Consider the following 12,280-nt stretch of genomic DNA (forward strand, 5'->3'; position numbering starts at 1 on the left):
AGATATACTCGCAAATGTCCCATAGAGCAAGGACTGTTATGCCCTGGAACTGAGCACTGAAAGTTAGGTCAGCTGTCTGTGCGACAACTCCAGATAGCAATAACACAGGGATCTGGGGGTTGGTGGTTGGGGGCTAATCATGCTCTTTGCTTCTGTGCCAAACATTCACCAAGTACTCTTTTGAGGGAGTGCTGAGAGGTTAGGGTCCTCTCGGCTGGGGTATGGGCCTAGTTGTTTGGTTTTTGTTTTGTTGATATTTGAGACAAGTCTTGATACACAGTTCTGGATAGCTTGGAACTCACTACGTAGACCCGGCTAAGGTCAAACTTGCAGGGATCCTCCTCGGCGAGGCCAGTTTTGAATGAACCCCATGCCAGTTCCGGACTGCCTGAGTCACACCTCTTGGCGCCAGCCCAGGAGTCCCAACTGCTTAGCTGCCAAAGTCCTAGGATGGCAGAGGGGCAGGGCAGAAGGAAGACAGGCGGTGGACCAATGACAGTGGCAGCGCCTCACCTGGGTGGCCACGTGGGCCCAGGTATGCAGCGGCCCCGCCCTGCTACTCTGGCCCAGCCCCGCGGGCTCCCGGCTCCGACTAGGAGCGGAAATTCCTGCAGGGTCTGGACGCTGCGGGCGGAGCTCAGTATGGAGCCCGTGGAGACCTGGACCCCCGGGAAGGTGGCAGCTTGGCTGAGAGGTGGGTGAACCGGGAGAGGCGGGGGCGGGGTGGGCTCAAGGGGATTAGTGCGGTGTCCCTTGGACCAAAAAGTAGGGAGGAAAAAGGAGAAAGAACCTGCGGAGTCTATTAGTCAACAGGTATTTATAGAGCGTCTGCCCTGTACCAGCCTACCAGAGTCCCCTGTACAGGCCAGGCGACACTACAGGGCCCAAGACGCAGGAAGGGGTCTTTTCTGGACTTTTGTGTGTTCTAGCGCCCGCCAGGGTGGCAGCAGGCAGGTACAGTAATAAGTAAAACAGGGAGGCTCTGGTGGCCCACGCCCCCTTTATCTCCGTCATCTTCTCTGTGCCCCAGGGCCCTGTGAGCTATTAGTAAGCCCATTTTTCAGAAGTAGAAACATACACAGAGCCAGGAAGTGATTTATTCAGTCTTGGAACAGGCCCGGCCCTGGTGTCATTTTCTCAGCCTGAGGTTGGCAGTAAGAGAAACAGAAACCCCAGTCATACTGAAGGGGTGACACAGCTCCGCCCTGGGGCTTCCGTCGAGAGTGAGGATCACTCCCCAGGTGACCAAGAGTCACAAACACAGTCACACTCAGGGCGATCTGTGACTGCAGCAGGGAGTGTGCAGGCTGGGGGGTGGGGGTGGGGGCAGCTGGAGCCTGCCTGGAGGCCTTTTCCGTGTGAGCAGCCCAGCAGAGCCCAGTCAGACTCCCACACTGGGGCCCAGACCAGCACTACCAACTCACCAGGACGGTGACCACAGGTCTGGCTTTCTCTGTTCATGAATCGGACAAAATGAGGAGGACGGCAGACCAGCACATTCAACACAGTAAAGAAATTGTCTGAGTAACCCTGGCTCCTGAGCTCCCAATCCAGCGCTCTTAATGGTGCAGGGGAAATCGGGAGGAGCATCTAATGACCACACATTCCCCATGACAGTCAGCTCTGGGAGGTTTTCTACCAAAGTCTGAACATGCCGCTGCATCTCCGTTGGTTTTCCCAGTTCTGTATCAGGGACGATGATGGGTGGTCCCCACCTTGTAGAAATGGCAAAGGAGCCAGATGGGTAAAGTTGGTTTTTGGTTTTTGGGTTGGTTTGTTCGTTTTTTTGTTTTTTATTTTTTGTTTTTTTTTTTGGTTGGGTTTTTTGTTTGTTTGTTTGTTTGTTTGTTTGTTTGTTTTTTTGAGACAGGGTTTCTTTGTGTAGCCCTGGTTGTGAACTCAGGGATCCTCTTGTCTCCTTGTTCCAAGTGTTGGGATTAAAGGCATGCACTACCACACCAACTATGGGTAAAGTTCTCAAAACATTGCCTCCCACAAAGTCAGGTCACGGTAGACAGCCCGGCAGCAATGTGAATGGCTGCTGCTGTGTGACTGGGGACTGAGTGGCCCACAGTCATCATCTACAATGCATGGTTAGAAGCAGGCACTTCTGTCGTTCCCATTTTAGGTATTTTATTTACTCTGTGTGTGTGTGTGTGTGTGTGTGTGTGTGTGTGTGTGTGTGTGTGTTACCTGCACGTGTATGTGTACCTGGAGAGTGCTCTTGGATGGTTGTGATTTACCCTGTGGGTGCTGGGAACTGAACCTGGGTCCTCTGTAACAACAGTAAAGTGCCCTTAACCACTGAACCATCTCTCCAGTCCTGTTCCTGTTGTATGCGAAGAAATTTAGGGACAGAACTAGTCTATATCTTTTTTTTTTTTTTTCTTTTTTTCGGAGCTGGGGACCAAACCCAGGGCCTTGCGCTTGCTAGGCAAGCGCTCTACCACTGAGCTAAATCCCCAACCCCAGTCTATATCTTAAGTGTTAGCCCCCACTCAGGTCTCCGTTACTCCACGTGCTTGGGGTATGAATACTGGGAAAACAAGCTTAGGTCCCTGCCAAGAACAGTATGGATTGTTCTTAACCACAGAAGCATCTCGCTAGCTTCTTTTGTTGTTTTTGTTTTTTTAAAGATTTTTTTTTTAAATGTGCATCGGTGTTTTACCTGTATATATGTCTGTATGAGAGTGCCGGGTCCTCTGGAACTGGAGTTACAGACAGTTGTGAGCTGCCATGTGGGTGCTGGGGATTGAACGTGGGTCCTTGGGAAGATCTGCCAGGGCCCTGTTTGTTGTATTCCGTGGTGACTATATTTCAAGATATTTGGGCATGAATTCGGTAGATGTCAACATCAGTAGGTTGGGCACACTTGCTAGAGTCACCGCTGTCTATGGTTTTCGACTCAGTAGAATCAGCCGTGAGAAGGGCAGAACACACCCAGGGTCTCAGGGTTGTCATTAGGGACAGGAGGGAGGGGAAGGGCTCTGATATAATAACATCTCAGAATGGTAATGACACCTGTTTCCCCACGCTGACCCCCTTTTTGCTCCAGGCCTTGATGACGTCCTACAGGACTATCCCTTCGAGGACTGGGAGCTGCCTGGAAAGTACCTGCTGCAGCTCTGTCCCCAAAACCTCGAGGCTCTGACCGTGTGGCCTCTGGGCCACCAGGAGCTCATTCTACATGGAGTGGAACAGCTCCGGGCCCTGGTGAGTGAGCATTGCCCACACTGGCTGTAGCATCCACTAGCTTAGGGGTTTGCCCACGTGGGCTGGCTGCCAGGGCGGATGCAGTAACATGCCCCCCTCATGCTGCAGGGCTCTAAGCTACAGACCGAGAACCTCAAGAGCCTAGCCCAGGGGCTGCTGGACAGGACCCAGGCCTTCCAAAGCTTGGTCCAAGGCCGTCTGAGAGACTGTGCTGAGACACCCGCCGATGTCCTCAATGCTGCTGTAGAGCTGGTACGGGAGGCTCATGCCCTGCTCTCTTGGCTCAACAGGTACTAGGGATGGACGGGTGACTAGTGACTGACTGTTCTTGTCCTTGGTATCCTCTAGGGTCTGGGACAGAAAAACAGTCCTTGGCTGTTGATCTGATAGGTCAGAGCAGATCTGTGCTGGGCCACTGGGCCACCTTGCTTCCCACACCACCCTAGAGCTTGTTGTCTTAATGATTTTTATCAACGGTTGAGTTTGTTTGCGTGTTTGATGTGTATGTGTGTGCACACACACGCGCATAGGAGTATGGCAAAGGTCAGAGCATCTTTTGTAAGGATCAGTTCTCATCCACCATGGCATCCCAGACACTGAACCCAGGGACTCAGGTCGACAGCTTTAGAGGCAAGCATTTTTACTAATGAATCATCTCCTTGGTCCCTCAACCAATGGAGAGCAATTGTCTGTCCTGTGTCTTACCTCAAATATCACCTCCTCAGGGATGCCTTCCCTGTTAACACTGTTATAGCTCATTTGTAATACCCAGAACAGTTGTAGTTAAAGCATTAATAATATCGCTTTCTGTTAATGGCTGTCTCCCTGGTGCCTACAACGGGTACATACAGGACAAATAAGTTCTGTGCCGAGCAGATCCCACCAAAGGTAGGAATTATCTCCAATTCTCAGGGGACAGTTATGTCCAACATCTTAATTGTCCTTCCCCTCCCAGGTACCTCTTCACTCACTTAAATGACTTCTCCGCCTGCCAAGAGATTGGTGTGCTGTGCGGAGAGCTGGGCCAAGTCTTGCAGGAGGTATGGGGACAGGGGACAGGCTGGTCTAGGCCACAGAGCTTTTTATAACCTGTGAATCAGACCAAGGTTGGGTGTGAGAGCTGGGGCGGGAGGGGGATGTGTGTGTGTGTGGTGAGCAAGAAGAGAAGCCTGCTCTGGATGCGGGGTAGCAGACCATGGGGTGGGTCGTGGGGTTTCCCTGGCAGAAGCTCCGGTAGGTTAGGACATGTGTCGTGATCGTTGTTGAGTCAAGTGTCCAGAATGAAACCTTGGAATTGGAGCTCTGAGACCATTATAGTTCTGGCAAGGGGACCAGTATAGAGAAAGCAAGGGAGGAACATCAGAGGACTTTCCTATCCCCACCCTGTGTGTCCTCAGGAGAAGGTGCCCTCCCCCCTCCTTTCTAAAGGAGGGCCCCTACGCTCTCTACTTTTAGGACTGCCTAGAGGCTGAGAAAGAAAGCAACACCCTGAGGATTGTGAGTGTCCAGAGTGGGTGGGGAGGTGGAGGGCATGAACCAGATGCAGCCGGACAACTGAGCTCCTCCCTTAGTGCGGCCGTGTGGCTGGGATCTGTCACAACATCCTGGGCTGCAGCCCGGAGGAGCTGCTGGAACAGAGGGCCGTGTTGGAGCTGGTGCAGCTGGACGACCCTTCCGTGAGTTCCGACTCCTAACCTCTTCCTGCAGACCCCTGGCAGCCTTGCCGAGCCCTGAAACATGGCCCAGGAGCCCCAGCGTCTTGTATCGATAGGTCTTCTGTGTACAAGTGTTTAGATGGAGACCCAGAGGATTTACTCGGAGGTCTCACCATCCCTGGGTATCTTTCCCAAACCAGAGGGGTTATTTCGTGTGGCCCAGGCAGCACATCTCAGCCCTGGCAGGGTTCTGCGGGGAGAGCAGATTAATAGAGTGTAAGCAGAGGATACTTACACTTGAAACAACCAGTTGAGAAAATCAGAGTTGCTCCTCCTTCCCTCCCACCATGTGGGTGCTGGGATTTGAACTCAGGACCTCTGGAAGAGTAGTCAGTGCTCTTAACCACTGAGCCATCTCTCCAGCACCCCCCCCTTCCCTCCCAACCCCATGCCATCCCCTGTTCTCCATTCAAGAAACTTCTGAGGGGTTGGGGATTTAGCTCAGTGGTAGAGCGCTTGCCTAGCAACCCCGAAAGGCCCTGGGTTCAGTCCCCAGCTCCGGAAAAAAAAAAAAGAAACTTCTGAGACTCTGTTACCTCAGAAATCAGTGACACTGTTTCCCTGTGGCCTTACTGGGAGTAAGGGGTGAGGGCAACAAGCCCAAAGTTACACAGCAGTTGGGACAATGACATCGTGGGGCTCTATTCCCATTCTGCTCACTTTAGAGTCCCGGGGTCCACGGTGGGGCCCTGCCCACTGCCTCTACTGAAGCCAAGCTTTACTTGACTTGGCCTCTATCTCTCCAGGGCCTAGAAATTCACACCACCAGCAACTGCCTACACTTTGTGTCTCGAGTAGGCGTCCAGGTAAGAGCCCCGACCTCTCCCGCTACCCTGTCTATCCCGGATGGCAGCTTCAGGCCCCAGGAAAGCCTCATTCTCTGAGCCCCGGTTCTTCACACCAGGCTGCCACGGGCTCCCAGATCCTGCCCGGAGACGAGATCGTCCAAATCAATGAGCAGGTGGTGGTGAGTGCTGGGGAAGGGGCAGGCTGAAGGGAAGGGGCACTGAGGAGGGTTGTTACCGGAGGGTTTTGTTCCTTGTGAAGACCAGGGCTGTGGGACCTGCCTTGCATGATATGAGCCAACACGGGAAGGTCTCATGATGACTGCTGATGGGTGGAAACTCACTTGGGTGCTAGAACGACCTTCCACAGAGCTCAATTAAAGGGGTTCCTGGAGGTCCCCTGAAGGTGGCATGAAGCGCGTGCGCTAGACCCAGCAGGTAGCTCTGAGAGGGAAAGAGTTGCGGGGTTGCTGCAGACCCCCCAACGCAGTCTCCCTGTCTCTCAGGTCGGCTGGCCCCATAAAAACATGCTGAGGGAGCTGCTGAGGGAGCCAGCAAGGGTCAGCCTTGTACTAAAGAAGATTCCCGTGCCAGAGACCCCCTCAAAGGTAGCTGCTCCGCCCCTCCACACCTGCTTTCAGACTCCCATGGTCACCTTGGTCACTTTGTTTCTGCTTGCTTTCCAGACGCCCCCGGACTCCCCTCAGCCGCTAAGCCAATCGCTGCCCCTGAACCCACCGTCTCCCAGGTAACAAGCTCCACCTTAGGGTGTGTCTTGAAGCAGGGACCACGGGCTCATCTTCTGTCTCCTTGCTCTCCACAGGGTTCCATGCGAAGGTCTTTTTGCCTTCAACCTGTCTACAGATGGAAACCCCAGCCCCAGCCCTGCGTGGACAGGTATCTTCATGCTCTGGCCAGGCCCTCTGAGTGCCTAACGGACTCTCCATGCTGACACTCCTGCCCTCAGGCCTGGGCCTAGCTCGCTAGCTCATGGATTTTCCCAATCCCTCCTCCCTGCCTGATAGACTCTACCTCCCTTGACGCTCAGCCCACGCCCACTCCCCCTGGGCCACCAGGCACTCTTCCAGAAGAAACAGCTGAACCTCTGGAGGCTTCGGGACACCTTGACAAGGTAAACTCAAGGACTCGGCAGGGAGGGGCGCGGGCTCCGGATCTAGACCCTTCTCTAATCTCTTCGTGGTCTTTTCAGAGTCCCACCGTTGGTCGGAAGAATTCAAAAGGTATGAGAGGCCCTGACTGAGTGGGGTCTTAGAAATCTTTACAGGGCTGAGTATGACCCCCTCACTGCACATCCATGTCTCCTGCACGACAGCTTTTCCCGGAAGCATAGATCTTGGTTTCTAGCATAGGCCTCTGAGACAGTGAGAAAGCACCCTCTATTGTCAATTTTGTCGTGTGTGTGTGTGTGTGTGTGTGTGTGTGTGTGTGTGTGTGTGTCACACTTGACTCTGCCCTCTACCACCATCTATATGCCCAGCTTCTCTAGTCAAAGTCACTCTGCCTGAGGACATCTGTAACGTCATTACAAGCCCTGAGGAGGATCTCAGTTCTACTGGGGGGGTCCCACAGGGGCAGGCAGACTCAGGGAAGGATGTTTGCCAGCCGCTCACCAACAGGGTCTGCTGTGTTGTGGCAGGTATAGCCACGAGGCTGAGCCGCCGGCGGGTGTCCTGCCGACAGCTGGGTCTGCCAGACTGTGATGGATGGCTTCTACTGCGGAAGGTCCCCGGTGGTTTTATGGGCGCACGCTGGCGCCGCTGCTGGTTCGTGCTCAAGGGACACACCCTATACTGGTACCGCCAACCGCAGGTGAGAGCCCACATACACTTGCCTAGGTAACAGGGGAACCTGAGGGCCACCTCTCTCACCTTCCACTCAGGGGAGCCCCATATTTTCGCAGGCCTCAATATTCCTGTTTGTAAAGTGGGGGTGGCTTTTCGTAGAGAAATGAGTTTATACATGTATAAAGGAATGTTCTAGGGGGACTGGAAGAGCAGCTCAGCAGTTAAAAAGCATTTGAAGGGGTTGGGAATTTAGCTCAGTGGTAGAGCGCTTGCCTAGGAAGCACAAGGCCCTAGGTTTGGTCCCCATCTCCGAAAAAAAGAACCAAAAAAAAAAAAAAAAGAAAAAGAAAAAAAAAAAAAGCACTTGAAACAACTCTTGCAGAGGTCTCGTTTGGTTCCAGCACCCACACGGTAACTCCAGTTCCAGGGAATCCAGTGCCCTCTTCTAACTTCCGTGGGCACTCATGTGGGTGCACAGACATGCATCAGACTGGGCTACATAGCAAATTTCAGACCAGCCCAGACTAGAGTGAGACTTACGTTTTGGAAAACAAAGGCCAGTGAGATGGCTTAGCGGGTACCGGCACCTGTCATCAAGGTTGATGACTTGGGTGGTTATGGTACCCAGAACCCACATGGTCTGACAAGCAGTCCTCTGAGCTCCATGTGTCTGTGGCATACGTGGGAAGCCCCGCCCCCAAATGCATAAATGTAAACTTTTTTTTTAAAGATTTATTCATTTATTATATATAGGTACACTGTCACTGTCTTCAGACACACCAGAAGAGGGCATTGGATCTCCTTATAGATGGTTGTGAGCCACCATGTGGTTGCTGGGAATTAAACTCAGGACCTCTGGAAGAGCAGTCAGTGCTCTTAACTGCTGAGCCACCTCTCCAGCCCTAAACCATTTTTTTTTAAGTATAGAGAAAGTCACTTTTATTCTCCCTACCTCTTCTTTCCCTCCCGATATTTTTATCCTTCCCAGTGATAGGCCACTCAATAGACATTTGGGTGCCTACTGCATCTAGGTCTGAGGTAGAGCACTGAAGGCCACAGGGAAGACTCGGATAGTCCCTGACCCTCTACATCTTAGAGGCACTTGGGGGGAAAAGGCTGAATACATCCTTAAGGACAATGGGCCACGTGCTAGGATACAGGAAATCACAAGGGATGTGTGGGAGCCCGGTCCCCCACATTCTATTCCAGGGACCTTAGACTTCTTTGGAAAGCTGAGTTTGGATGTTTGTCACATGAAAGGGAAAAGGGAGGAAAATGAGGAAGGGAAAGGCTTTGGGAGACAAAGCAGCTAAAGGGTGTACCGGAGCAGGGCTCCTCCCCTTTGGCTGTTTTTCCGGCTGCCTTTGCTCCCTTTCCCTGCTCAGAGGTGACCCTTGACCACACCTTCAGCCCTGAGCGTCAGGGGTAACTAGGAAGCTGGCTGAGCCTCGAGGGCCCATGGCTTCCTGCTGACCCTCATGCTGTGGTTGCCCCAGGATGAAAAGGCGGAAGGACTTATCAACATCTCCAATTACAGCCTGGAGTGCGGGCATGACCAGAAGAAAAAATAGTTAAGTCTCAGACTGAGATGGGGTTGGGAGAAAAGGGGAGAGGAAGGGTAGGGTGGAGGGGACTCGGGAGAGTGGCAGGCGGCTGGGATTCCTGATCTAGCCTCTTTCTGGATTCTGGCCAGGAATGGCCAGAGCGGGCTGTGACTTCTTTCTGTGTCCTGGCAGTGTGTTCCAGCTGACCCACGATGTGTACAAGCCCTTCATCTTTGCCGCGGAGACCCTGTCTGATCTGAGCATGTGAGTGCCTCTTCCTCGTCCCTACTCTATGCAGTCCCTAGCTACCAAGCGCTTGAGAGCTGAGCTCAGGGGACTCGGGACTCAAACCCCAACCCTCAGAAAGCCTCAGTTTCGTCATCTGCAAAACGGGCAAAGAAGTATTCCTACCTCACTTGCTCCCTGAGTGTAAGTTCTGTGGATCTGGGACATGGTGGGTCACCCCTCTAATTCCAGCATTTACAAGGCTGAGGCAGGAGAATTACAAGTATGAGGCCGGCTTGGGCTACGTGGTGTGTTTCAGGCCAACCAGAGCAATCTAGTAAGACACTGTCTCAAGAAAACAAAGAAAGTGGAAAGAAAGTGGAAGATTTAGCTTAGTGTAGGGTACTTCCCTACACTCAGGCTCCAGGATCAGACAAAAAGTTCAGGGGGAAAAAATTAGAAGATGTCGGTTAACCGTGAAGAGCTAGGACCTACGGTGAGTGGCAACCCCATGATCCACACATGTCCCTACAGGTGGGTGCGGCATCTTGTCACCTGCATTTCCAAGTATCAGACTCCAGGCCGGGCCCCCTCCGCCAGAGAGGAAGGTGAGTGTACCACAGAGTGGGAGGAGCAGCCCAGCACCAGGGAGTCTCTGCCTTTCCCCAGGCCCATGCCACAACTCAAATCCCCCGGCCCACTCCATGGCTCTGCAAACCCAATCTGTGCTCCTCCAATCCCCACCCTAGACTGCTACAGTGAGACCGAAGCGGAAGACCCTGATGAAGAGGCAGGGTCCCGCTCAGCTTCTGTGAGTAGAGTCTCTCTTCCAAGCAGGAGGTAGGGACTGAATGGCAGGTTGTGGGGTGGGGCTCAGGCTAATCCTCCTCCTCCTCCTGCCATGACACAGCCTGGTCCAGCTCAAGCTTGGAATGACACATCGCCCGCGGCTTCACCCCTGCAGAGTCCTAGGACCTCCTTTGGCTCTTCATTAGGTGCTGCCCCTGGGAGCAGGGAACTGGGCTCTGGGGCTGTCCTGAGCATAGTCACCTGTACTCATCCTGCGTCCTGATTCCACAGATAGCAGTGACAGAGCTCTGGAAGGAATGGTACAGGGGCTGAGGCAGGGGGGCGTGTCCCTCCTGGGCCAGCCACAGCCCCTGACCCATGAACAGTGGCGGAGTTCTTTCATGCGGCGAAACCGTGACCCTCATCTCAATGAGCGTGTGCACCGTGTCCGGGCACTACAGAGCACACTCAAGGTGAGCTGGACGCACAGAGCACCAGCTAAGATAAGGTTCTGGGCCTCAGGCCCTGGCGGTGTCTGGTTCCCAGCTCTACTGTGAGCTCTGGACTGGAGACTGAAGGCTACAAGCCCTGGATTTTCTGGGGCCCAGTCCTGGGCTCCATACTCCATTCCAGGCTCAACTGTGTTCTGAGGCAAGTTCTAGAAGGTTCTGTGTACAGAGACTCTTGGGCCGGGGTATCCTGGTGGTGGGCACAGGACTTAGAGCTACTTCTGGGTTCTGTTCCTCCTTGGGTGACAGTGGATCTTCCCCCCCAACCCCCGACTTTTACCTCAGGCAAAGCTACAGGAACTGCAGGCCCTGGAGGAAGTCCTGGGTGATCCTGAACTCACAGGAGCAAAATTTCGCCAGTGGAAGGAACAGAACCACGAGCTGTACTCAGAGGGCCTGAGGACCTGGGGAGGGATGTGGGCCCAGACCAGCTCCCCAGACCCAAACACTGACTCCAGGGGTCAATCCCCACAGCCTCTACCCTCTGACCCTGAAGAGCCCTCCCAGCTTTTCCCCTCGACCCCAGAGAACAGCCTCCAACCTCCTGACCTCTGACCCTGGCTGAGGACTACTTCATCCCCAGTCTCTGATGTGCTTAAAACATGTCCAAGGGGTCTGTGAGAGACCAGAAGGAGCGTTAGCCCTCAGCTTACCTCCAAACCGGTCCCTCTATGCTGGGCTTCCACAGTTTCTGCTCACAAGTCCCTCATGGTGGAAGGAAAGTTCCTCTCTTCTCTGTGAGGTAGAAATCCCTCAACCCATCCTCAGATTTGGGATGTACCTGCCTCCCTGGGTCATTCAAAAAGGTTTCCCAGACCTTCCTAGATAGGCGTTTATTTTACACGAGAGATACTTTTCCACCAAATAAAGTTGATTTTTCTGAAGTGAACCCATGTGTCTTTGCTTTAGAATTGGGCTCTGTGCCCTCTTCCACCCCCCACTCACCCCTGCCCTACTAACACAGGGATAAAGAGATGTCATGTCGGGGTTGGGGATTTAGCTCAGTGGTAGAGCGCTTGCCTAGCAAACGCAAAGGCCCTGGGTTCGGTCCCCAGCTCCGGAAAAAAAAAAAAAAAAAAAAAAAAAAAAAAAAAAAAAAAAAAAAAAAAAAAAAAAAGAGATGTCATGTCAGGCTACAGTGAGTGCTTTCCATTGTAGGGTGACATAGGTGACAAGCTCTCTGTGTAGCCTGTTACCTTGAGTTATACACCCAGGGCCCCTGTGCCAGGGTACTAAGCTCTGTTGTCATGTATCTGGCCTGTCTATCTCTTCCTAGACTTTAGAGGTCAGACCTGCTCCCCTGTCCTAGCCCTAGGGAACAACGTCCACTTAGTAAAGAGATTTATCTTTCTGAAAGGCCAGTGGGACATGGGCATGTCTCTTGTCTTCCCCTTCACTCAGCCCCACCTCTAGTACCTGGATCTAGAAAGGGGACCTCTGTTTGCTGTATTTAGACGGTAGGAGAGGCTAGACCTATTCCCACCCTTGGCTGAATACTTGGCTCTCTCTGTGAGGTACCTCGTGGGAGGAGTTTTGTTTTTTTTTTTTTTTTTGCTTTTTGTTTTTTTTTGTTTTTTTTGATCTGCTTGGAATGTCTGGATGGAACACAGAAGGTTGTAGGTAACAGCTGCCTCTGTGATCTCACCACAAGGGGGAGAAAGATTGCTTGCAGCAAAGAGGCAGACTCTGAGGAGA

General features: G+C 52.9%; 1 protein-coding gene across 1 annotated transcript; it reads left to right on the forward strand.

The window, feature by feature from the left end:
- Window positions 1-578: 578 nt before the first annotated feature.
- On the forward strand, window positions 579-11,474 carry Cnksr1 (connector enhancer of kinase suppressor of Ras 1). The gene is made up of 21 exons (XM_032896493.1): window positions 579-694; window positions 3,056-3,213; window positions 3,322-3,503; window positions 4,169-4,253; window positions 4,669-4,710; window positions 4,785-4,889; window positions 5,675-5,734; window positions 5,833-5,895; window positions 6,220-6,321; window positions 6,400-6,461; window positions 6,537-6,610; window positions 6,739-6,845; window positions 6,924-6,954; window positions 7,371-7,543; window positions 9,015-9,088; window positions 9,255-9,326; window positions 9,822-9,895; window positions 10,037-10,098; window positions 10,198-10,282; window positions 10,368-10,549; window positions 10,871-11,474. Exons 1-21 carry the CDS (start codon window positions 643-645, stop codon window positions 11,138-11,140), a joined length of 2,115 nt encoding a protein of 704 aa, XP_032752384.1. The 5' UTR covers window positions 579-642; the 3' UTR covers window positions 11,141-11,474.
- Window positions 11,475-12,280: the final 806 nt, after the last annotated feature.

The sequence above is a fragment of the Rattus rattus genome, chromosome 1 (genome assembly GCF_011064425.1).
Source record: "Rattus rattus isolate New Zealand chromosome 1, Rrattus_CSIRO_v1, whole genome shotgun sequence".
NCBI lineage: Eukaryota > Metazoa > Chordata > Mammalia > Rodentia > Muridae > Rattus > Rattus rattus.

What these genes read in the sequence shown, in the direction of transcription:
- Cnksr1 (XM_032896493.1), top strand. Translation starts at nt 643, where the DNA reads ATGGAGCCCGTGGAGACCTGGACCCCCGGGAAGGTGGCAGCTTGGCTG. An exon ending in TGGTCGGAAGAATTCAAAAG is followed by an intron (nt 6,955 to 7,370) that starts GTATGAGAGGCC and finishes GTGTTGTGGCAG; the next exon opens with GTATAGCCACGAGGCTGAGC. An exon ending in CTCCTTTGGCTCTTCATTAG is followed by an intron (nt 10,283 to 10,367) that starts GTGCTGCCCCTG and finishes CTGATTCCACAG; the next exon opens with ATAGCAGTGACAGAGCTCTG.